Here is a 24,110-nt window from a genome sequence, read left to right as displayed (position 1 = left end):
CTAAACTCGGCTCGTCGTGTTTGGACGAAAAAGAAGGATGAGTACAACCCCAAGAACACCATCCCAACCGTGAAACATGGAGGAGGAAGCATCATTTTTTGGGGGGCTGCTTCTCTGCCAGGGGTACAGGACGACTGCACTGTATTGAGGGGAGGATGGATGGGGCTATGTATCGCCAGATCTTGGCTGACAACCTCCTTCCTTCAGTGAGAGCCCTGAAGATGGGTCGTGGCTGGGTCTTCCAGCATGACAATGACCCAAATCACAAAGCCAAGGCAAGTAAAGAGTGGCTCCGTAAGAAGCATCTTAAGGTCCTGGAGTGGCTTAGCCAGTCACCAGATCTGAACCCGAAAGAAAATCTATGGAGGGAGCTGAAAGTCCGTGTTGCCCGGCAGCAGCCCCGAAACCTGAAGGCTCTGGAGAAGATCTGCATGGAGGAGTGGGCCAAAATCCCTGCTGCAGTGTGTGCAAACCTTGTCAAGGACTACAGGAAACATTTGGTATCTGCAATAGCAAACAAAGGTTTCTGTAGCAAATATTAAGTTCGATTTTTGTGATGTATCAAATACTTATTTCATGCAATTAAATGCAAATTTATTATTTAAAAATCATACAACGTGATTTTCGTTTTTTTTGTATTAGATTCCGACCCTCACAGTTGAAGAGAACTTATGATACAAATTACAGACCTCTACATGCTTTGCAAGTGGGAAAACCAGCAAAATCGGCTGTGTATCAGACTTGTTCTCCCCACTGTAGCAGTACATCTAGTCTACACATTGTGATCAATTTTTTTTTCAAAATTGATGTGTACCGTGATGATATTTCGTCCAAAATCTATAACCAAGCACCAGAAAGCTCTATTACAATATTGTTGACTTCTTTGAAACGGTGTCTTATAGGGCTGCAGCTATCGAATATTTTAGTAATCGAGTAATCGACTGAAAATTCTATCGATTAATCGGATAAAACAAATATATTTTTAGGTGAAGAGCAATTATAAATACACATGAGAAAACAAGACATTTCATCTAATCTTGAAGCATTTTCAGTCAATGTCTTTATTTTCGATGTATATTGTTGAAAACAGCCAACAACTGCATCTCAGATGTAACTAGAATTTTTAAAAAAAGACATTCACTGCTTTCACTCAAAAAACTTTTAGATCTTATTAAAAAAAAATATATATATATATATATATCTTACCTAAAAATGCCGTTACGCCTGATAACACACATCACTTAAAAGTTTTTTTCCCACGTGTTTCAATTGAATTTCTCTTTGTGTCAAGCCATTTTTAAGTTCTAGTTAAGTTTTAAGTTAGTCTAAACTGTAAGTCCTGATAGGATTTTGAGTTTTTGCAGTGTTCAAAATAAATGTATGATACAGGCTGTATTGGAGCACATTAGGGACCAGTGCTACTTGGTGTTTTATCAAGAAATGACTACTGAGCTAAAATTGATAGTTAGCATGATTAAGTTTTTATTTTACACCCTCATCACTCCACAATGCTATGTTATGTTAAAGCCTGTATGTAAGACACGTTAGCCACGCATCGACAGTGGTCATAATTAATTGAAACCTAGCCCTCCGCAGGGCTAACGTTACGTGAGCTAGTAGCGACAGTAACGTTAATCTTATTTATTAGCGCTCTTTATTACCGCTTAGCGCTCTACTGCTTTAAGATGGCGGCTGTTTACTAACGCTGCCGAGACGCGGCCGAGTCTGTCATTTCGCATCTAGTTCAACATACATGTGATCTCTATGAGACGCATCAGACGCTACCTGTACCAACGTAGCATCGTGCGGGCTAGTATTTAGCAACGTCGGCGTCGTTTGTGGCGGCTGTCGGCTGCAGTAAGTTTTTTTTTTTTTTCCTTCTTCCTCTCCGCACGTGACAGCGCGTTGTCCCGCATTAAAAGTAGTCCGAGCAAAACGTGATGCTTAGAGCTGTCAAAAAAAACGATTACTCGAGTTGAATAAAATTACTCGGATCAGTTTTTAAACTCAAGTTACTCGAGTAGTCGTTTCAGCTCTAGTGTCTTACCTCCGTCCCATGTGAAAGAATGATGACTACGCAGCAATCATAGGGAGAATGGTCTTTTTTGGATAACTCTGACAGTTCGTGTTTGATCCGCTGTAAAGTTGCGAGAAGTGTTAATGTCACATTCTCAAGTATGTCATCATCAATGAACCAAAAGGGGATTCGTACTCGTTGTTTGAGGTTTGTCCTCACTTCCACGAGAAAGTTTAGCGCTTTGAATCGTCTCTCCAACCTGTCGCAGTCCACGTTGGACCCCTTGCGCTGACTCAGCTGGCTTTGTGGCTCAAAATCCACATTATTGATAATGAGGCAATGTCCGCACGGGATGGCATCCATTTTGTAGCTCTGGTGTGTAACAGGAGATAATGTCAAACTTAAACTTACTTTTTTCAAATTCATAACTAATTGGTGCTTACTTGAAGGCTGTCCCGACGCTTCCTGCCTTGCATACGGGTTCTGGCCTGCACCTGAACCTGAACGTTCTGCAAATTAGATGCTGTTGCATAAGTATACGCACATTAATAAGCTAGTCACACAAACAACGACGCCAATGACATACATTTACTTACATGGTTTTGGAATCTCTGTTGGACAGATAGGTGGAGCCTTTCTTTGCTGCTGGAAATCCACTACGGAGGCTGCACATAAAAAGAGTTATGGCGTTTGAATCCAAATTTCAGATTGGTTTTCTGAACCATTTACCTACAGTGCTGGCCAAAAGCATTGGCACCCCTGCAATTCTGTCAGATAATGCTCAATTTTTCCCAAAAATGATTGCAATTACAAATGCTTTGGCAGTAATATCTTCATTTATTTTGATTGCAATGAAAAAACACTAAAGAGAATTAAAAAAAATTAAAACATCACTTTACACAAAAAAATTGGACGGACAAAAATATTGCCACCCTCAGCCTAATACTTGGTAGTACAACCTTTAGACAAAATAACGGCGAACAACCGCTTCCGTTATCCATCAATGAGTTTCTCACAATGCTCTGCTGGAATTTTAGACCATTCTTTTTTGGCCAACTGCTCCAGGTCTCTGAGATTTGAAGGGTGCCTTCTAGAGCTGTCCCGACTAGTTTACATTGTCGACGTCATCGATGACGTAAATGCGTCGACGGGCAAATAATACCGTCGATGGGTAATGACGGTTAAAAAAAAAAAAAAATACATGCGGAAAAAGTTTAGAATGGCGGGCGCTCGCGATCAGTGTTGTTAATCTTACGAAGAAAAAAGTAATTAATTATAGTTACAAATTACTTCTCCCAAAAAGTAATTGCGTTAGTAACTCAATTACCTGAATGTAAGAGTAATTAGTTACTTGGCAAAGTAATTGGTGATAATTACACCCCCCCCCCCCCCCCAAAAAAAAAAAAAAAAACATTGGGCACACAATGTGAAGTTTTTTGTGAAGGTTTTTGGTACAATTGGCCCGAGCCCAATTCTTTACCCTAATTTACTCTTTACCCTGAATCAACTGTTAAAAGTTGTTAAAATTGCTCCCATTATTGCATTAGTTCCCTTCTCTCTACTTTCGACATATGAAAGTTTTAAAACGGTTTCATCATTTAAAGATAGATTCAAGTTAAGATTTTGCCGATTTAGAAGTATTTTAGATAAAAAGTTACTTAGGTTCGCAAGGAAGGTTCTCTACAACAGAGCCGTCCTAAAAAGTCTACTGCTTTAAGATGGCGGCTGTCTACTAACGCTTTTAGTGCCATGTCTGTCATTTTGCATCTAGTTATATCTATATACAGTACATGTGATATCTACCATGTCTACCATATCTACCATAACATGTGGGCGTAGTTTGTAGGCTGTCGGCTACAACATGTATTATTGGAGCTACCTAGCATCGCGTTTGCTCGGCGTCACAACTTTTTTGCCTCCTCCCCACTCCTGTTCTGCTCTGTCGTCTCGGTGAGTCCGTCTCCCTCAGACTTTTCGACCAATATAGTAACGCATAGTAACGCATGCCTTTCCGTCCTCAGTAACGGTAACGGCGTTGCCAAGATGAGAAAAGTAATTAATTAGATTACCCACTACTGAAAAAAATAACGCCGTTAGTAACGCCGTTATATTGTAACGCCGTTATTAACAACACTGCTCGCGATGCAAGCGGTTGTTACTAACACCCCCAAGGGGGCCGCTGTTATTTCAATGTGACCGGCATTGTCAGATTGAGCAAAGCGGAAGAAAGTGGGCGAGCGAGAGAGAGGGAGTGAGATCGGTGAGCTGGGAAAGTGCTCGGGTAGCGCGGAGTTCAGTGGCTGCATCCCCTACGTTTTTGTTTTGGTCAATAAAAGTATCCGTAAAGAGCCATCCGACGCCTCTCAGTGGTTTTATGCACGCCGCTGCCTTCCTGAGGAGGAAATCGGACAAACCGACGACAACGAGCCAAGTGAATCACCGGTTCACTCCTCACTACAGCGAGGAGTTGAAAACACCGCCAATTACCAAAAAGGGCAGAATTGGTGACACGTGAAAGTGCCATAACGCCAAAAAAGTGGACCAGAATAGCCAGAGCCTGGAATAATTTCAAGGAAAATATGGAGGGTGCCACTGTGTGTACTCTTTGCTAAGCTGAGCTCGCATACCACGGTAGCTTCATTCTGAAGGCTGAGCTCAAGCTGTGCAGTCGCATACAAGCCAGCTCCGTGAAGGACACGCTCCTATCTTCGCTGATAAGCGCAGGCCTGAAAATACAGCCTGAAAACAGCTCGGCTATGGGCAACAGAAAGGCTCAGGCTCCAAAACAAGAGGATTTTGAAGAACTTAGAGCCTCCATCCAGAAAATGGAGACGAAAATGGAGGCCGCCCTGGCCGCCTTGACCAATCTTGTGGAGAAGGAGGTTATGAAAGAGATACAGCTGCTGAGGGCTGAAACCCGCCAAAACCGCGATGAATTCCTGAAGCTCAAGCAAGAGAGTGAGGAAAAGGATGCGCGCATAAAAAGGCTGGAATACTTGGCTGATGAACTCGACCAAGGAAGACGCGCAAATGATCTCATCGTTTCTGGATTACAACTGGTGCCCCGATCATATGCCGAGGCGGCTAGTCCATCTGTGGCTCAACAAGCAATTGAAAAGCTGAAAGAAGCAGGATTAACCGTGGAAGAGGAACACATCACCCACTGCTTTCTGCTCCCGGCTGGGGGCAAGGGCCCTGCGGCGGTGGTCGTGAAGCTAACTGACCACAAGAGCAAGGCTGCCCTGCTTGCGCAGTGTCGCCGCCTGAAGGGTACGAAGATCTTTCTGAATGATAACCTGACTCGCCGGAATGCTCAAGTAGCAAAAAAAGCGCGTCAGCTCAAAAAAGAGGGGAAAATAACCAACACCTGGGTCTCTGACTGCAAGATTCTCATCAAGACACAAGACATGAAGATAAGAGTTGTGAGAAGCTTGGAGGAGCTGACACCATTCGAATAAATAATGATGACGTCCACTAATCTTCTGGATGTCCAGATGGATGAAACTTATGATGACCCTAGTGACAGTCTAGATCCGGACCTCAACTTCTACAATAACATGCCGAACAGTTGTAAGTACTACACCACAGACCAATACAACAACTCTATGGATAATGACGGCAAGCTAAAACTAATCCATTTCAACGCCAGGAGTCTTTACAAAAATATGGAAAGCATTGATGAGTATCTACAAAGCTTCAAGAATAAGTTTGATGTTATCGCCGTCTCCGAAACATGGCTTAATGACAACAAAGGACTTGACCTCAATTTGCATGGATACAACGTAGCCCAAGTAAATCGGACAGCTAAGGGAGGTGGGGGTGTTGCAATTTTTATCAGAAATGTGTTCACCTTTGATGTCCTGCATGACAGGTCAACCGCTATCGAAGAATTGATGGAATGTGTAACAATTGAGCTAAGTATACCTAACTGTAAAGGCATTACCATTTGTTGTGTCTATCGTGCACCTGACTCAAATGTACAACTTTTTACTCAGCACATGGAAAGCATACTGTCTAAAATGAACAATAAGCATGTGATTTGCTGTGGGGACATGAATCTGGACATTCTGAATCCCAAAAAAAATCCTCACATAGATAACTTTGTTGCATCCATGTATTCTCAAGGCCTACGGCCCCTGATTACGCAACCAACCCGTATAACGGCACACTGTGCGACTCTCATTGATAATATTTTCACAAACATTTTAGAGCAGACTCAAAGTGGCCTGCTAATCTGTGATATTACAGACCATCTGCCTATCTTTACTGAATTCCCTTTAAGCTATTCCTGCCCAAATAAAACTAAGATTGTATACAGAAGACTGAGAAGTGAACAAAATATTGAAAACATGAAAAAAGAACTTCTGAACCACAAATGGGATGATGTGTACAATGCAACAGATGTGAATACTGCTTATCAGTACCTTCTGAATACAATCCAACACCTCTATGATAAGTGCTGCCCGGTCAAGCAGTTTCCTGTGAGAACAACTATAAACAAGCCTTGGTTAACGAAGTCTCTTATCAATTCCTGCCATAAAAGGACCACGCTGTACAGGGAGTTCATCTCAAACAGGACAACTGAAAATGAAAACAAATTCAAAAAGTACCGTAACAAACTCAACTCCATTTTGCGTTCCTGTAAAAAACAATACTATTGCAACTTACTGGAAGACAACAAAAACTATACCTCCAAACTATGGAAAATTCTAAATGGTATGATAAGAAGAAACAGGGAGTCAGGCAGCTCTTACCCTGAGTTCTTCTACGGGGAAAACAGTCAAATGAGAAACAAAACTGAGATTGCAAACAAATTCAACGAATTCTTTGCAACTGTGGGCTCCAACCTGGCAGAAAAAATCCCCCCGGTAGATGCACATATGAACCCTGACCCCATTTTAAATTCAATGTTTCTTGAACCAATTCTCGCAACTGAGGTAAAGAGTCTAATTATGCAATGCGAAAACAAAAACTCTACTGACTTTCATGAAATTGATATGAAAATCATCAAAAGCATCCATAATGAAATTCTGCTACCAATAACCCATATCTTCAACCTATCTTTTGAATCAGGAATCTTCCCTGATGAAATGAAAATTGCTAAAGTTATACCAATATTCAAAGGCGGAAACCCACATGAGCTCAACAACTACAGACCAATTTCCATCCTCCCCCAACTTTCAAAAATACTTGAAAAGCTCTTTAATAATCGACTTGACAAATTCATAACAAAGCATCATTTATTATACGACAGTCAATATGGATTTAGAAAAAACCATTCCACTGTACAGGCCCTAGCTGAGTCAATGGAACTGATTACGGATGCTCTCGACCAAAAAAAATACTCTGTGGGAATCTTCCTAGACTTGAAAAAAGCCTTCGATACAGTTAACCACGACATCCTACTGGACAAACTACAGAGACTTGGTTTGAGAGGTAACGCACTAAATTGGATAAGAAGCTATCTGGAGAGGCGCTGGCAATATGTATCATATGAAGGGTGCAGATCAACAACTCGTCCAATTACATGTGGTGTGCCCCAAGGCTCCGTCCTGGGACCGAAACTTTTCATCCTATACATAAATGACCTGCATCTAGCTTCTAATCTAAAAATGGTGCTTTTTGCGGATGACACAAACATCTTCTGTTCTGGAAAAGACCCCCAGAGTCTAATTAAACTAATAAATGTGGAATTAGCTAGACTGCAAAAATGGTTCGATGCAAACAAATTAACTCTTAACCTTGACAAAACTAAATACATAGTATTTGGAAGAAAAAATTTGGATACGAACCTAAAGATACTAATAAATAATGTAGAGATACAAAGGATACAACAGCACAAAGTGCTAGGCATAATTATTGATCAACGCCTAAACTGGAAGCCTCATGTAGATAGACTGAGAAACAAAATTGCTCGGAGCATCTCAATTCTCTACAGAGCACAAAACATGTTAGACACGAGGGCTCTCGAAACCCTATACTGCGCACTCGTCCTTCCACATTTCAGTTACTGCTTGGAGATCTGGGGACGAACTTATGAAACGCACCTCAACCCACTCTTTGTTCTCCAAAAGAAAGCCATTAGAATTATTCATGGAGCTTCCTACAGAGCACACACCAACGAGCTTTTTATCAAGTCCAAAACACTGAAATTGCATGATTTGGTCGACTACAAAATAGCTCAAATGATGTATAAGGCCAACACAAACAGTCTTCCAGCAAATTTGCAAGCTTTATTCTGCATTAAAGAATCCTCCTATAAACTGAGAGTATCCCGAACTTTTTCCTACCAGTCCATTAGGACTAAAATGAAATCTTTTTCCGTTGTAAACACTGGGGCTCGACTATGGAATACATGTGATGCAGCACTAACAAATATAAACTCATTAAACTACTTCAAAAAAATGTATAAGAAAAGCAAAATAAGCCAGTACATTGCCCAGACATAACAATAACAGCACACATGATACTGATAAGAATGTCCTCACACCAAACCAGGCTAAATGCCAGGGACAACTAGAGATGACATAACAATTCTGGGACGCGCCCCGCATCTAAATCACATTACGGACTCTGCTTCTGCTACGTACACGCTGAACTTCCTCCGGAGGCAATTATGGAATTGGTTAACTGGGCCCTGAGTTCGATGGATGGAATATTCTCTACGATGCGACCCTCCTCTGGACAAAGGCCTTGCCCAGTCACCACCTTCACGTCAGGATATGTGGAGGACGCCTGGGGTAAATGGAGACCGCTATGCCTGACGTCCCTCCTGATAGAAGACGCTGAAGATCTATACATCTTTGGCACGCTGCTGGCGCTTGCCTTTCTGATGCTACTGGCTGCCCTCTGGGTTCGTCGCTTCTCGATCAGGATGAAGAACCAACTCCATGACGCAGCGGAGATCGTTCGACGCAACGGCGACCAGTTGGCCCTATTAATGAAGGAACAGGCAATGCTAAGTGACGCTGCCGCACGACTGGCCACAAAGATTGACGTGGAGCTGCGTGACCAAGAGAGATTCGCTCGTGCCAACCGGGCCAGAGATGACGACGACTAAACTCCTAATGGGATGCTGACTACAAATCAAAACTAGATGCAACACATGCGAGCCTCCAAAGCACCCCTAGCTTTCACCACTCACCAATCAAGGACATGTACTGATCGAAGTTACACAAATTATTTGTGAAATCTCCATGGAAATTAATGACTTTTTGAACAGTAGGCGCTAGACTGTCATTGGACTGATCATGAGCTGTTGCTTGTGCGACCTTGGTGGAAGGGGGACGGGTCCCGATAAGCTTTGGCTTTTTTCCGTTCCCTTTGTCATGTCTCTTTTCATCTTCTTGGATAAACAAAGATTCCTTTTTTCTTCCTCTTTCCTTCTTTTTTCTTTTTTTTTACGTTGATTTTAATGCTGATGATGATGATGATGATGTTGATGATGATGATGACAAATGACAATGACAATAAATTCAAATTCAGCACGTCGGCTCTGAATGAACACTTGAAGCGCCGTCACCCAAGTATAATTTTCGAAGACGACAAGAAACAACAAGCTAGTGGATTGTAAGTCCATACAACTTTCTCACGATTTTTTTAAATGGAAGTTGCCTTTATGTGCGTCGTATCAACGTGCATTTTTATTTAATAAAATATTTTATATATATATATATATATACATATAATTATGGATTTTTTTTTTAAATTATTATTTAATTTATTAGGATCATGGAAGCTCCCACTTTGGGAAAATATATACATATATCCTGTATATACATAATATTATAAAAAAATATATATATATATGGAAACAGCACTGGCCTGCTTACTGTAATCCATGACTGCACTAATGTTAGTTACTTTATATTATAAAGTATCATTGTGTATATACTACATATAGTAGTATACTATAAAATTAATACTATATATTTAATTTTTGTTACTGGGAGTATGTCTGCCTCTCATTCAAAATAGTTGTGGTAATATTTCAGTGTACCCTCTACTTTATCTATTTTCAGGTTAAAACAAACAAAAGTTGAACAGTTTTTCCCCTCCCCCAAAAATGCGGAAAGCACACCAGAAAAAGCATCTGAACTCACACAAGGTATTCTGAAAATAGTTGTCCGGGACATTGCAGTTAATTTTAACATTTAGAACAATATAGACAATGACATACCACAAAAAGAGTAAGAATTGTTTTGACTCCTGTTAAAGAAGTGAAGTCTCAGTGTTACCATTTACATTTTTTTGCACTAGTTAATGCCAGCATCATTTGACCTCATTGTTTCTGATTTATTATTGATATTTATGTTATTTATTTATATGTTAATAAAGAATTTAGGTGTTCCAAAATGTTTTTGGTGAATAAATAATCTTCAACAAAAATGTCATTATTTAAGTAGTAAAATAAATAAATAAATAAAAAATATTATTAGATTAGTTGACTAATCGTGAAATAGTCGGCCGACTAATCGGGAGGAAATTAGTCGTTTGGGACAGCCCTAGTGCCTTATCCAAACTGCAATTTTCAGATCTCTCCACAGGTATTCTATGGGATTCAGGTCTGGACTAATTGCTGGCCACTTTAGAAGTCTCCAGTGCTTTCTCTCAGACCATTTTCTAGTGCTTTTTGAAGTGGGTTTTGGGTCATTGTCCTGTTGGAAGACCCATGACCTCTGAGTGAGACCCAGCTTTCTAACATTGGGCCCTACATTATGCTGCAAAATTTGTTGGTAGTCTTCGGACTTCATAATGCCATGCACACGGTCAAGCAGTCCAGTGCCAGAGGAAGCGAAGCAGCCCCAAAACATCAGGGAACCACCGCCATGTTTGACTGCTGGGACTGTGTTCTTTTCTTTGAAGGCCTCGTTTTTCCCCCTTGTAAACTCGATGTTGATTTCTTTTCCCAAAAAGCTCTACTTTTGTCTTATCTGACCAGAGAACATTCTTCTAAAATGTTTTTGGTTTTCTCAGGTAAGTTTTGGCCTGGCTTTTTTATGTCTCTGGGTCAGAAGTAGGGTCTTCCTACAGGCAAGAAAGTCATGGAACAACCACAAGGTGTTGGAGTAGTGCTGAAACAGCTTTTTGGGACCACGGCGACTGCAGCTAGCTTACTCTGGAGCACGGTAACGAGACTTGCTAGCAAAACGGCCTGTCAGCTAAAGCGCTTGACAGCGTGGGAACTCCACTTCTTGCCCGATAGACACTGAATAACTCGGCGTGGCCCATTTTGCATTAAAATGCCGCCGAAAAAAGTCCCGTCAATGGATGAAATTGAGGAGATCAAGCAGTCTCTCAACTTCATAACGGAGGAACTCAGTGCTGTTCGGCAACAGCAGAAAACTATTATGGATTTGGTCGGGGAAGTAATGCAGCTGAGAATACAGAATGCTGAGAAAGACAACCGTATTCAACATCTGGAAAGCCGTGTCGCGGACCTTGAACAGCACACCAGAATGAATGACGTTATTGTGACTGGTCTTAAAATCAAACCGAGGTCGTACGCGCGGGCGGCGGCAGCGGAGAGCGCAGGGGGAGAGCCCGCTGAGCTAGATAATAGCTCCACGGAGAAACAGGTGGCTGAATTCCTATGGTCCAAAGGGATCGAACTGGACCACAATAACATCGAGGCCTGCCACCCTCTGCCCAGGAGAAAAGATGGTGAGAAGCCAGCTGTACTACTTCGGTTCACAAACAGAAAATACAAAATCGCCCTATTGAAACAAGGAAGAAAGCTGAAGGGAACGGATGTCTTCGTCAATGAGCACCTAACCAAACATAACTCGGATATAGCCTGGAAAGCGCGACAACTTAAAAAACAGAGGAAAATACAAAATACGTGGACTTCAAGTTGCAAAGTATATATAAAATTGAACGGGACCCCCGAAGAAGCAAGAGTAATCTGCATACGAAATATCACTGAACTGGAGAAATATTCATAAACGTCAACGGATTGCAGTGTCAACATAGGATGGAGCGGATCAAGACTGGACTGGATACGGAGGTAGCAAACGTAACACAACCATGACTTCACAATTGGCTAGAACTTATTATGGATCGGGGGATAGGAACCAACTAACACAGATAATACGCAACAGCGGGGAACAGAAACTGAAAAGTTTTGAGTACATTGACCACCACAATTTGGATTTAGAACAGGACATAGATCCGGACAGTAATTTTTTCTCTTCCATTGACAAAAACTGCTGCTATTATACAGATGAACAATATAACAAGGTCATTAAACATATGGGAACGTTATCAATTATTCATTTCAACAGTAGAAGCTTGTATGCAAATTTCAAGAAAATTAAGGACTATTTGAATACTTTTACAGAACATTTCGATATTATTGCAATTTCAGAAACATGGATTAATACTGAAAAAGGAACAGACTTTCAAATGGAGGGATATGAATTCATATATAAAAACAGAAAAAACAAAGGTGGTGGAGGAGTGGCTATATACATTGATGAAGCATTAGACTTCAAAGTTATTGAACAAATGACAACTGTGGTGGATAATGCTCTTGAATGCTTATCTATTGAAATATGTAAGAATTCTAGAAATATTATTGTTAGCTGTATATACAGGACACCAGACTCAAATATTGCTGCTTTCAGTGAATGGATGGAAAGGATGTTTTCAAATATAGGTAGCAAAATGGTTTTTATATGTGCAGATTGGAACATTGATCTCTTAAATTCTAATAGTCACAAAGCTACAACTGACTTTATTGAAACAATGTACAGCATGAGTTTTTTCCCAAGAATCACTAGGCCAAGTAGAATTACATCTACATCTGCTACGCTAATTGACAATATTTTCACAAACAATATTGATGATAAAGCAATTAGTGGATTATTGATAAATGATATAAGTGATCATCTCCCGGTCTTTACAATAAGCAATATAAAACTTGGAAGGAAAAAAGAGGAAAAAACAGAACGCAGACGAGTGAAGACGGAGGAAGCCTTAAATTCGTTGAGAAATGAATTGATGGATCAAAACTGGGAAAACATATATAACGGCAACAATGTTAACCAAGCATATAATGAATTTCTAGAAATATTTATGCTATTATATGACAAACATTGCCCAATTAAGGAACACAATAAAAAACATGCCTATGGTAATTGCCCATGGATGTCAACGGGATTAAAAAATGCATGTAAAAAGAAGAATTATCTTTATAGAGATTTCATTAGAGAGAGGACTATAGAGTCTGAACAGAAATACAAGAAATATAAAAATAAGTTGACTAATATTATGAGAGCTACTAAAAGAGATTATTATGCACGGATATTAGAGGATAACAAACATAATATGAAAGGAACATGGAAGATACTAAAACATATCATAGGGAATAGTAATATCTACAACAGTCTGCCGAAATATTTTATTGATGAGGATGTAGAAAAGTACAACATGGATGAAGTTGCCAAAAAAATGAATAATTTTTTTGTTAATGTGGGTCCTAAACTAGCAGAAAATATACCTGATACCGGAAATTATGAAGAATATTTATCTGAAAGAAATCCTTGTTCTCTTTTTCTCAAACCTGTGACAGAGCAGGAACTAGTGGACATTGTTTTAAAATGTAAGAATAAATCTTCTACAGACTATAATGACATTGATATGTCATTAGTGAAAAAGACGATTGAGGCCATCTCAAAACCATTAACATACATATGTAATTTGTCGTTTCAGACTGGTAAGTTTCCAAATAAAATGAAGATAGCCAAGGTAATACCAATATTCAAAACTGGGAACAAGCATTCATTTACAAATTATAGACCTATATCTCTATTACCTCAATTTTCAAAAATATTTGAAAAACTTTTCAACAATAGACTAGACTCATTCCTAGAAAAACACAACATCCTTGCTGAAAATCAGTATGGGTTTAGGTCAAGCAGGTCTACAACTCTGGCAATAATAGAAGCAATAGAATCAATAACAAATGCTATAGACCACAAGAAATATGCTGCTGGAGTATTTATAGACCTGAAGAAGGCATTTGATACAATTAATCATGAGATATTATTTAATAAACTCCAACGATATGGCATTAGAGGAATAGTGCTTGAATGGGTAAAAAGTTATTTTAGGGGGAGGCAGCAGTTTGTCAAATTAGGTAATAATTCCTCATCATGTTTGGATGTTGTGTGTGGTGTCCCACAGGGGTCAGTATTGGGCCCCAAATTCTTTCTTTTGTATATAAATGATATGTGCAAGGTTTCCACGCTACTGCAGTTTGTGTTATTTGCTGATGACACAAATATTTTTCACTCAGGGGATAACATATTACAATTGCAGGGGGAAATAACAACAGAAATGAACAAATTAAAAATATGGTTTAGTAATAATAAATTATCATTAAATTTAGAGAAGACGAAACTAATATTATTTGGGAACTTTAAAAACGATGCACAGTTGAAGATAATAGTAGATGGGATAGAAATTGAGAGAGTACATGAAATAAGGTTTTTGGGGGTAATTATTGATGAAAAACTTAACTGGAAACAACATATCAAACACATACAGGGCAAAATTTCGCGGAATATTGCAATAATAAATAAAGCAAAGTGGGTATTAGATTCCAAATCACTCCACACTCTATATGGCTCACTAGTCTCTCCTTACTTGCAATACAGTGCCGAAGTGTGGGGCAATAATTATAAAACTTCGCTATATTCAGTAAATGTACTGCAGAAAAGGGCATTACGGATCATACACAAAGCTGGTTATCAGGATCATACAAACACACTATTTCATAAGTCAAAATTGCTCAAGCTTTCAGATATCGTACAATACCAAACAGCACAAATAATGTTCAAAGCTGTAAGAAATTTATTACCTCAGAATATTCAGCAGTTGTTTACAAACTACGAAACAAGTTACAATTTACGGGGATCTAGGGACTTCAAAGAACCCAGATTTCGGACGACAAGGAAAAGTTTTTGCATATCAGTATGTGGGGTGAGACTACTGAAGAAATTTCATGTGGACTTAAAACAATGTATAAATATTGGACAATTTAAGAAACTGTATAAAGATATGATTTTCAAGAAATATAAGGATGATGGAAATATGGATAATAACTAGGGTGTTGTGGTTATTGGGATATGGGACAGTGCTGTCATTTATTCATGTTTTCTGGGCTTTTTTGTGTGTATAGGTCATATGCAGGGTTATATGGTGAGATTGTATATGTGTTAAACAAGAATGTATATATTTAAATGTAAGGAATGGAACTGATATGTCAGGACTTAAGGACAAGGGGTGGGAGTAAATAAGTTTTTACTTCTTCTCACTCCTTTTCGAATACTCATATTTTGTTTTTTTGTTTTTTTTTCATTATTGTCACCGATTATCGGTACCTATGTATTAAGTATTCGAAATAAACGTGTTCAATCAAAATTCCTGGGTATTTTACCATAGACTCCCCTTTCATTCAGATGCCGACGGATAGTACAGGTTGACACTGATGTACCCTTGGACTGCAGGACAGCTTGAACTTGTTTTGATGTTAGTTGAGGTTCTTCATCCACCATCCGCACAATCTTTCGTTGAAATCTCTAGTCAATTTTTCTTTTCTGTCCACATCTAGTGAGGTTAGACATAGTGCCAAAGGCAGAGGCGTCGCATCCCATTAGGCAAACCAGGCAATTGCCTAGGGCCCCCAGCCAGCAGGGGCCCCCAGAGGGCCAACAGACAACAGATTCAGCACACGCAGCTTTACTGCACTGGCGCAGCGACAAGTGCGACAGTGCCAGTGAAAGCCTTGTTTCTAAGTTCCCTGAAGGGGCCCCTTCACTCACTCTACACCCCCCCCCCCCCACCTGACTCAGAGTGAGAGGCGTTTTGGCTTTTTTTTAACTGGCGTATATCCAAAATGAAGAGAAGTTATCCTTCTGGAAGCAACATAAGAAAAAAAAAGCAGAAAAGGAGAAAAGGAAGCAAGACAGCGGTAAGTGTACCTTTACTGTAGTTTTATGTCTTAATGTAGTAGAAGCCGGCACTTTGAGTGTCCTAAAAAGCTCTCGGGGGGGGGGGGGGGGTTATTATACTTTTATTAAATATGCTATTGCTCCAAGTCCAACTGTCCCCCTTACTTGTACACGCTCGAAGGGCCCCATGTTGCTTGTTGCCTGGGGCCCCCGGGGACCATTGCTACGCATCTGGCCATGGGCTTTACACTTATTGATGACACTGCGCACAGCAGACCCAGGAACATTTAGGTCTTTGGAGATGGACTTGCAGCCTTGAGATTGCCCATGCTTCCTCACAATTTTGCTTCTCAAGTCCTCAGACAGTTCTTTGGTCTACTTTCTTTTCTCCATGCTCAATGTGGTACACACAAGGGCACAGGACAGAGGTTGAGTCAACTTTAATCCATTTTAACTGGCTGCACGTGTGATTTAGTTATTGCCACCACCTGGTATGTGCTACAGGTAAGTAACAGGTACTGTTAATTAAACAAATTAGAGAAGCATCACATGGTTTTTCAAAGGGTGCCACTACTTTTGTCTGGCCCATTTTGGGAGTTTTGTGTAAAATTATTATGATTTTTTTCCATTCTCTTTTGTGTTTTTTCATTGCAAGCAAAATAAATGAGGATATTACTGCCAAAGCATTTGTAATTGCAATCATTTTCCGGGAGAAATTGAGCATTATCCGACAGAATTGCAGGGATGCCAATAGTTTTGGCCAGCACTGTACATCTCAAAATAACACATTTTAGAGCTAAAATTGCAATACCATGATACTGTGAAATTGCGGTATTTTTGCTGACCGTTATCATACTGTCAAAATCTCATACAGGCACATGCCTAATACAGACCCCCTCAAGATGTAAAAGACGTGTCATTCAACTAGTGTTCAACATATTATCACAAATGTTTTGAAAATATTTTATGAAGGTTGAAAAGTTACCTAGTGTTGCTTTAAATAGATGAGTTTTGATTAACAAAAAAAATGCTTTATTATCTGATTCCGGAGTGAAATTTGAAACTGGTGGGGTTCGGTACCAATTAAAGCACACTTACGAAGTGGAGAAGTCCTGACAACAGGTTGAATGAGACTGTTGGACTTTAAGCCTTGAACGTCAAGTGCTCCACTTTGGAGGAGCTTTGCCAAACTGTGCTGCTCTGAATCCTGAAGACATTCCAAAAAGAGAGGGAAGGCCCGACTACCACGGGTCTCGAGATCCCGTGCCAGCTGCCTGGCTTGGTCCCGTCTCGTTCCAGAGTTCTGTTAAGACACGTTGATTAACCCGAGAACAGAGAAGCTACTCAACATGACATTGACTCCAAGCTAAGCAATTTCCCTTCTTCCTCCATAGTTCTAAATGAAATAAATGCTTATCAGAAATCTTCTGTCCTACCTTGATTTTCTCGATCATGTCTGAAGTGAAAATGTCTTTATCAAGAAGACGGTCGTAGAGGCTCGATGGATCCAAACTCGTGACAATATTTATTCTGTACCGCTGAAGAATCTTCTTGTGACATTCCTCCATTCTCCATTCAGTACTAAACGGGCTTTTAAATAAAACTTTTGAGTCAAAAGAGAAACAAAAAAACTACAGTGAAGAATTATATGACAAGTTGACTCAATGACTTCCTGGACACCTGGTTGCACATTTGTTTTTTTTTTAAATGACGTCACCATATTAAACATGGATATGTTTGATATGATATGATATGTCTAGATTTTTAAGCCAAGTCAGCGGCGAAAGTAACTGACAGCCATTTTACGTCGGACCGGAGGTGCGCTTACTCGCTTAATTCGTGACGTACTTACGTAGGTACATGGTGACTTCTTTTTATAATTCATTTTTCGGATGCAATGAAATTCTTACATCGCTAAAGTTTATGATAAACCAAACTTTTTGAAAATTAGCTCAAGATTGAGCATTCAGAACTATTTCAAAGTACACGCCCCGCTGACTACAGTATGTTTAGCTCCGACGCAAAATGGCCGACAAGTGACAACGCTCGTCCTATTTTGAGTCACAGCGCAATTCACGCATCTAGCCTTTCAAATAACATCTATGAGACAAAGCGACGCGGTTCTTCTTCTACTGTTTATTTCTGGGTGGATTCAGAATGTTTTCTACCTCTGTGCTATTGTTTTAGCTATTTTACTTGTTAAATTACTTACTCATTCATGAGTAGACATTTCTTTGTTATGTTGTATTAAACGCTACGTAAAACGACCTCATATTCAACACTGTCACGTTCCTCCAAATCACATTTTAAAGACATAAAATCCTTGTTTCCATACATCTTCTTTCGGGGCCGATAAAAACAGCTACTTCCTTGTTGATATCATTCTTGCTTGTGATTGGCCAACTCGGAGGACTTGTTAAAAATGGGCGTGCTTGATTGGTTGAGACAGCGAATGCTCGTCTGCGTTCGGGAAGCATCGCATCACGAATCTTTTTTTTAAGTAATGGAACTCCGGGCAGTATTTTCGATTATTACAGGATTAAAAATGCTATTTGTGCCTCGAAGGAGCTAGGACGGAGTTGGTGCCAAACACACCTTGTGTTTGTCGTCGTCAAGCCTCCATCAAGTCCTTGACGAGCATCCAACACCTGCCGTAAAAATGTGGCGTAGTGCCGGTTGATTACAACTGCTCCAGGTGTCCGTGTTTCAATTTTTCACAGCGAAAAAGCTATTTTGTGTATTAAAACGCCGTCGGAATTAAATATCTGCTGATGCATTTACTTAACGGATATAATTATAGCATGTCACGTCACGGGGATCGGATAGGGTGAGATATTGTGTCTATAACTGGGTTTTTGGTGCAGTACCTGGAAACTACGCGATTCTGACCATGGCCAAGTCGTGTAAAATCATTAGTTATTAATATATTACAATGTAATTTCCAGAAGTGGTATCAATGTATGTGTATGACTGATGAAGACTCCAAACCAGCTGTGGGTAAAGTGGCGTTACTTCAAAATAATACTAATCAAGTCAGTTAATCCTTAAAAAGTACCCCAGTAAAAAAAAAAAAAAAGAAAAAGTATTCGGTGAAAAGAATAAAGTAAAATTTTTTAAAAGAAGTAATGAGTAAAAATGTGAGTATGTGTGTGACAACAATATATCAAAAAGGTGATACAGTGAGGAACAGAAGTATTTCCACTCCGTGTGATTTTGCAAGTTCACCCTCTTAGGAAATAGGTAGAGGTCTGACATTTCAATCATAGATGCATTTCCATTTATAGAGACGTAATCTTTAAAAAAAAAAAAAAAAAAGTCCGGAAAATGTTTGGCTACTCTACCATTTTATGAAGTAAAGTACGGGAAGTGCAGCATGTCAAAAATTGATTTTTTTTACTAGCAGTTTTGTTTTTGGTGATTTATAATTTTCTGGTGACATACTGTATGCTTTTATGTTAAGGTAACACTAATAGAAGAGTTCAAGATGTCTCTGCCACTAGCTGTCATAGTGGTCGTCTCTGTACTGGAGCTAGCAGCGACTCACGCCGGACCAGAGCTGGACCCCTACAAAACTTTGGGTGTCACTCGAGCTGCGAGTCAGGCTGAGATTAAGAAAGTCTACAAACGTCTGGCTCGAGAATGGTGAGTCTTTAAAACACTTTGACTTGTTAACGGCCATGTAACAATATGTTCTTTTTTAAGGCATCCTGACAAAAACAAAAATCCAGGAGCTGAGGATATGTTTATCAGGATTACCAAATCATATGAGGTTAGTCATGTTTCTAATTTAAAGGGACAAATTTGAATGTAAACAAACACGATTCATAACCTGCATTGATTTCTGTGCTTAATACCGTGCGGTGTGCAAAAGTAGGTACAGTGGTACCTTGAGATTAGAAAGCTTCTGCACACAAAAAAAATATTGATCATACGAAAGATAATTCGTACTGTAATAGATCACACTTATGTTCAAAACTAAACACATTTTTACAATAAAACACTTGACACAACACAATTGGTGTTCAAGCATCCATCAAGTTTGATCAATATTTAAATTTAGTAAATTATCCTAATTTGCCTAACATAAGTCTCCTATCTTAAATGCTACAAATGTATTTACAATTCTCATAGCAAATCGCTCACACGTAACTCCGCAAATTGTCGTTGTTAACTTAATTAGAAAATCTTACAGGCACATATACAGTGCCCTCCATAATTATTGGCACCCCTGAAAAAGATGTGTTTTTTAGCTTCTAATATTTTTTTTTAATTCAAATAATATGGGACCTTAATGGGAAAAAAAGAGAAAAATCCAACCTTCAATACAAGTGCATTCATTCAGTGGGGAAAAAATCCCACATAAAGAAAAAATTATTTGACATCAAATAATGTCTGTCACAATTATTAGCACCTCTGGTGTTAATACTTTGTACAACCCCCTTTTGCCAACAAAACAAGGTCTGAGGACTGAGATGGCCATGGGAGGAGCTTGATTTTGTTTCTGGTGAACCATTTCTGTGTTGATTTGGCCATATGTTTAGGGTCATTGTCTTGCTGAAAGACCCGGTGATGACCCATCTCACACAAAAATACACACGGTCCCAGGCTTCAACTGGGACCGTGTGCTTTGGTCAGATGAGACCAAGATTGAACTTTTTGGCAACAAACACTCTAAGTGGGTCTGGCGTGCCACGAAAGATGCGCATGCTGAAAAGCACCTCATACCCACTGTGAAGTATGGGGGTGGGTCAGTGATGCTGTGGGGCTGTTTCACTTCAAAAGGCCCTGGGAACCTTGTTAGGGTGCATGGCATCATGAATGCTTTGAAATACCAGGACATTTTAAATCAAAATCTGTTGCGCTCTGCCCGAAAGCTGAAGATGGGTCGTCACTGGGTCTTTCAGCAAGACAATGACCTTAAACATATGGCCAAATCTACACAGAAATGGTTCACTAGACACAAAATCAAGCTCCTCCCATGGCCATCTCAGTCCCTAGACCTTGTTTTGTTGGCAAAAGGGGGTTGTACAAAGTATTAACACCAGGGATGCTAATAATTGTGACACACATTATTTGATGTCAAATAATTTCTTTATGTGGGATTTTTTTCCCCACTGAATGAATGCACTTGTATTGAAGGTTGGATTTTTTCTCTTTTTATCCATTAAGGTCCCGTATTATTTGAAAAAATATATATAATAGAAGCTAAAAAACATCTCTTTCAGGGGTGCCAATAATTATGGAGGGCACTGTATTAGCTGAAACAACTTACAGCCTTATGTGGGCCAAATCAGAGCGCAGCTGTCCTTTCTCCATGTCAGACGTCTGAGTCTGCTTGTCATACAAGGTGACAGTCCAGTCAGACCCAACGCTGCCACCAGAGGGCTTCGTTCATCATTAAACACAGGGGTCCCCAAACTTTATCCTGTGAGGGCCACATAACTTTTCCCTTCTCTGATGTCAGTTTGTAACAGAAAAAGTGTGACGATTGTAGGAGTGCCTAGATGTAAAAAAATATTGTTTTTCCAGAAAGCCACAATCAAATAACCCTTTCTGGATTCTTCACGGAACATAAGTAAATAGAATAATAATAATATAATATAATAATAACACTATTAATTAAATAGATAATAACCAAATAACTCTTTCTGGGTTCTTCACAGAAAAAACCCAGGAGATAAATAACACTATTGGAAAAAAAAAAAAAAAAGTTCAGGGGGCAGGACCAAGTGTGGAGGCGGGCCGTAACCGGCCCGCAGGCCGTAGTTTGGGGACCACTGATTAAACACAATACAGTGGTACCTCTACATAGGAATTTAATTCATTCCAGGACTGTGTAAGTCAAAATGGTCGTATGTCGAGCAGGATTTTCCCATAAGAATGCATTATAATTCCGTTAATTCGTTCCACAGCCTGAAAACCTACACTAAATCCTTAATAAATACTGCTGGTATTATTACAAATGGCAATTACGAATAGCAAAACAAATAAATTATTTTTTAAAAAATGGAATAAGAAAATAATAATAAAAATTCCTGTAATAATGGAACGAATCGGGTTCTAAAATGGCGAACGTGTTTTGCCTGATGTACCTGAACGCACCGCGTGACATGATAGAGAGAGGAAGCGGAGCCGGTGAGATTTTACCCTTTCTTTTAATGTTTTGTTGAGAACACCGTCAACGCGCCTGCGGGAGCCTGCCTCTTAATTCACGCACTCCTCACTTTGCACTATAAATAATAAATATCTTTCACATTGGAACTTAAATACTCATTAATTCCTCCAGGGAGAGTCGGGACGGGGTCATACAGCAGGCATGAAAATCACTCACCTTTCGGTGAAATTCGCCATTTTGAAGTCAAAAAGGGGTGACCTACTGTACGTGAATTGTGTAGATCCGAGGAGAACGTTTTTTAGGGGGGGGGGGGTCGTAAATCCATCTAAATAACTAACGACATGTTTTATTGAAATTGCTAAGCCTGTCACGATATGCAATGAATCCATTTATCGCAAGGTAAATAAAAATGAGGGCGGTAATTTTCACGGCTGCGTTTTATTACCGCGTGTGTGCATACATTTGCGTGTAAATGACATATGAGACTCCAGTTGTTGTGTCTAGATGTTTATTGGACAACAACACACCGTAGAATTACAGTTCACACATACAAAATAAGGAACCATCTAAATTAAACACTGTAAACGTTAGCATTGCTACACTGAGACTAATGGGGGAAAAAAGACCACTTACGTTAGCCTGCTATAAAACATAGTCTTTTCCAAAACGCAAACTTGCGGGTAAAAGGTGACACTTCAAACATGAAAAATTGCTGGTTAACAGCATTTGCAAACAAAAAAGACAACAACAAAAACTATTAGTGACACCACAAGCAATGACTAAAAGTGCTTTTTGCGGAGTGTAAAGTTGATAGCGGTTTAGCGAACGTACTTCCGGTGAACATTTCAAAATAAAGGCACGTCACGTTTGTCATAAATAACGATTTCTGTAGTTAATCCCACATACATCAGAATTAATACTATAATATGTAAGTACTATAATACTACAGAATTCAGATTTTACACTGAGTAACTTTAAAATGACACCCTTTTGAAAAATTATGATTGGCAATTAATATAATTATTATAATACTATTATATATAGTAGTATAACTATAATAATAATGCTAGACATTTTTGCTATAAGAATTGTTTTGAATAATGTTGGAAAGGCGAAGTCAGTGTTCTGAATCTATTTACATTCCATTTTTTTGCAGTAGTAAATTCTATCAACTAAGCCTGCACAATATATCGTTTGAACATCGCCATCGCAATGTGTGCATGCGGAATAGTCACATCGCAGGACGTGCAAATTTTTTTCTTTTTTTCAACATTTAAACTTTTGTTTTACTTCATGAACACAGCAAGTGTGCAGATCCTGGATTAAACTGGGTTATAAAAATTAGGGCCGATGGCGCCATTTTTCAGAGCATCAGAATTTAGAAACAACATACATTCATGTTTTTCTGCTTCATGCTCATACGGAACCACAGTGTCTCACTCTCCCTCCTGCTAGGCAGCGCGACCAAACTGTTTTTCTTCGGCAACAGTGCAGCTGTCCCGAACGGAGCTATTCAAGTTATTCGGTTAAAATTTTGTCGTTTTAATATCGCAATATAATATCGCAAACTCCCCAAAAATCGCAATGATAGTTTTTTTCCAATATCGTTCAGGCCTACTATCAACATTTGACCTCAGTGTTCATGTGTGAACAATTACTGTTATTTACATGGTTATTTGTACTTAAATAAAGAATTTGAGTGTTCCAAAATGTTGTTGTGAATTAATAAGCGTCAACAAAAAATTCATTGCTATATTGGTAAAAATAAATAAATAAATATATATATATATATATAAGGGCTGTCAAATGATGAAAATTTTTAATCGAGTGAATTACAGCTTAAAAATTAATTAATCGTGATTAATAATAATAATTAATAATTAATTAATTAATTAATTATTAATTATTAATTAATAGTTAATAATTCAAACCATCTATAAACTATGCCATATTTTTCTGTAAATTAATGTTGGAATGGAAAGATAAGACAAGATGGATATATACATTCAAAATTCGGTACATA

At 39.1% G+C, this 24,110-nt stretch overlaps 2 protein-coding genes across 4 annotated transcripts in view; one reads left to right on the top strand and one right to left on the bottom strand.

Annotated features, from left to right (window-relative positions):
* The window catches only part of casp9 (caspase 9, apoptosis-related cysteine peptidase), a 30,245-nt gene extending 12,567 nt beyond the window's left edge, over positions 1-17,678 (bottom strand). Inside the window, exons 1-6 of the mRNA XM_057859984.1 lie at positions 17,409-17,678; positions 17,071-17,275; positions 2,614-2,682; positions 2,461-2,540; positions 2,213-2,389; positions 2,048-2,137 (exon numbers count right to left, since the gene is read on the bottom strand). Of these exons, the coding sequence (XP_057715967.1) occupies positions 2,048-2,137; positions 2,213-2,389; positions 2,461-2,540; positions 2,614-2,682; positions 17,071-17,275; positions 17,409-17,540 (753 nt within the window). The 5' untranslated portion in view covers positions 17,541-17,678. The remainder of the gene's footprint in view (positions 1-2,047; positions 2,138-2,212; positions 2,390-2,460; positions 2,541-2,613; positions 2,683-17,070; positions 17,276-17,408) is intronic.
* A 170-nt stretch (positions 17,679-17,848) lies between these two features.
* The window catches only part of dnajc16 (DnaJ (Hsp40) homolog, subfamily C, member 16), a 33,302-nt gene continuing 27,040 nt past the window's right edge, over positions 17,849-24,110 (top strand). For 2 of the 3 annotated variants that reach the window (XM_057830566.1, XM_057830565.1), the window contains exons 1-3: positions 17,850-18,667; positions 19,433-19,614; positions 19,675-19,741. In XM_057830566.1, the coding sequence (XP_057686549.1) occupies positions 19,457-19,614; positions 19,675-19,741 (225 nt within the window). In that variant the 5' untranslated portion in view covers positions 17,850-18,667; positions 19,433-19,456. Of the gene's footprint in view, positions 18,668-19,432; positions 19,615-19,674; positions 19,742-24,110 lie in introns of all 3 variants that reach the window. The other variant, XM_057830567.1, reaches the window with a different exon arrangement.

This window comes from Corythoichthys intestinalis, chromosome 2 (genome assembly GCF_030265065.1).
Source record: "Corythoichthys intestinalis isolate RoL2023-P3 chromosome 2, ASM3026506v1, whole genome shotgun sequence".
NCBI lineage: Eukaryota > Metazoa > Chordata > Actinopteri > Syngnathiformes > Syngnathidae > Corythoichthys > Corythoichthys intestinalis.
This window is presented reverse-complemented; position numbering and strand designations above follow the sequence as displayed.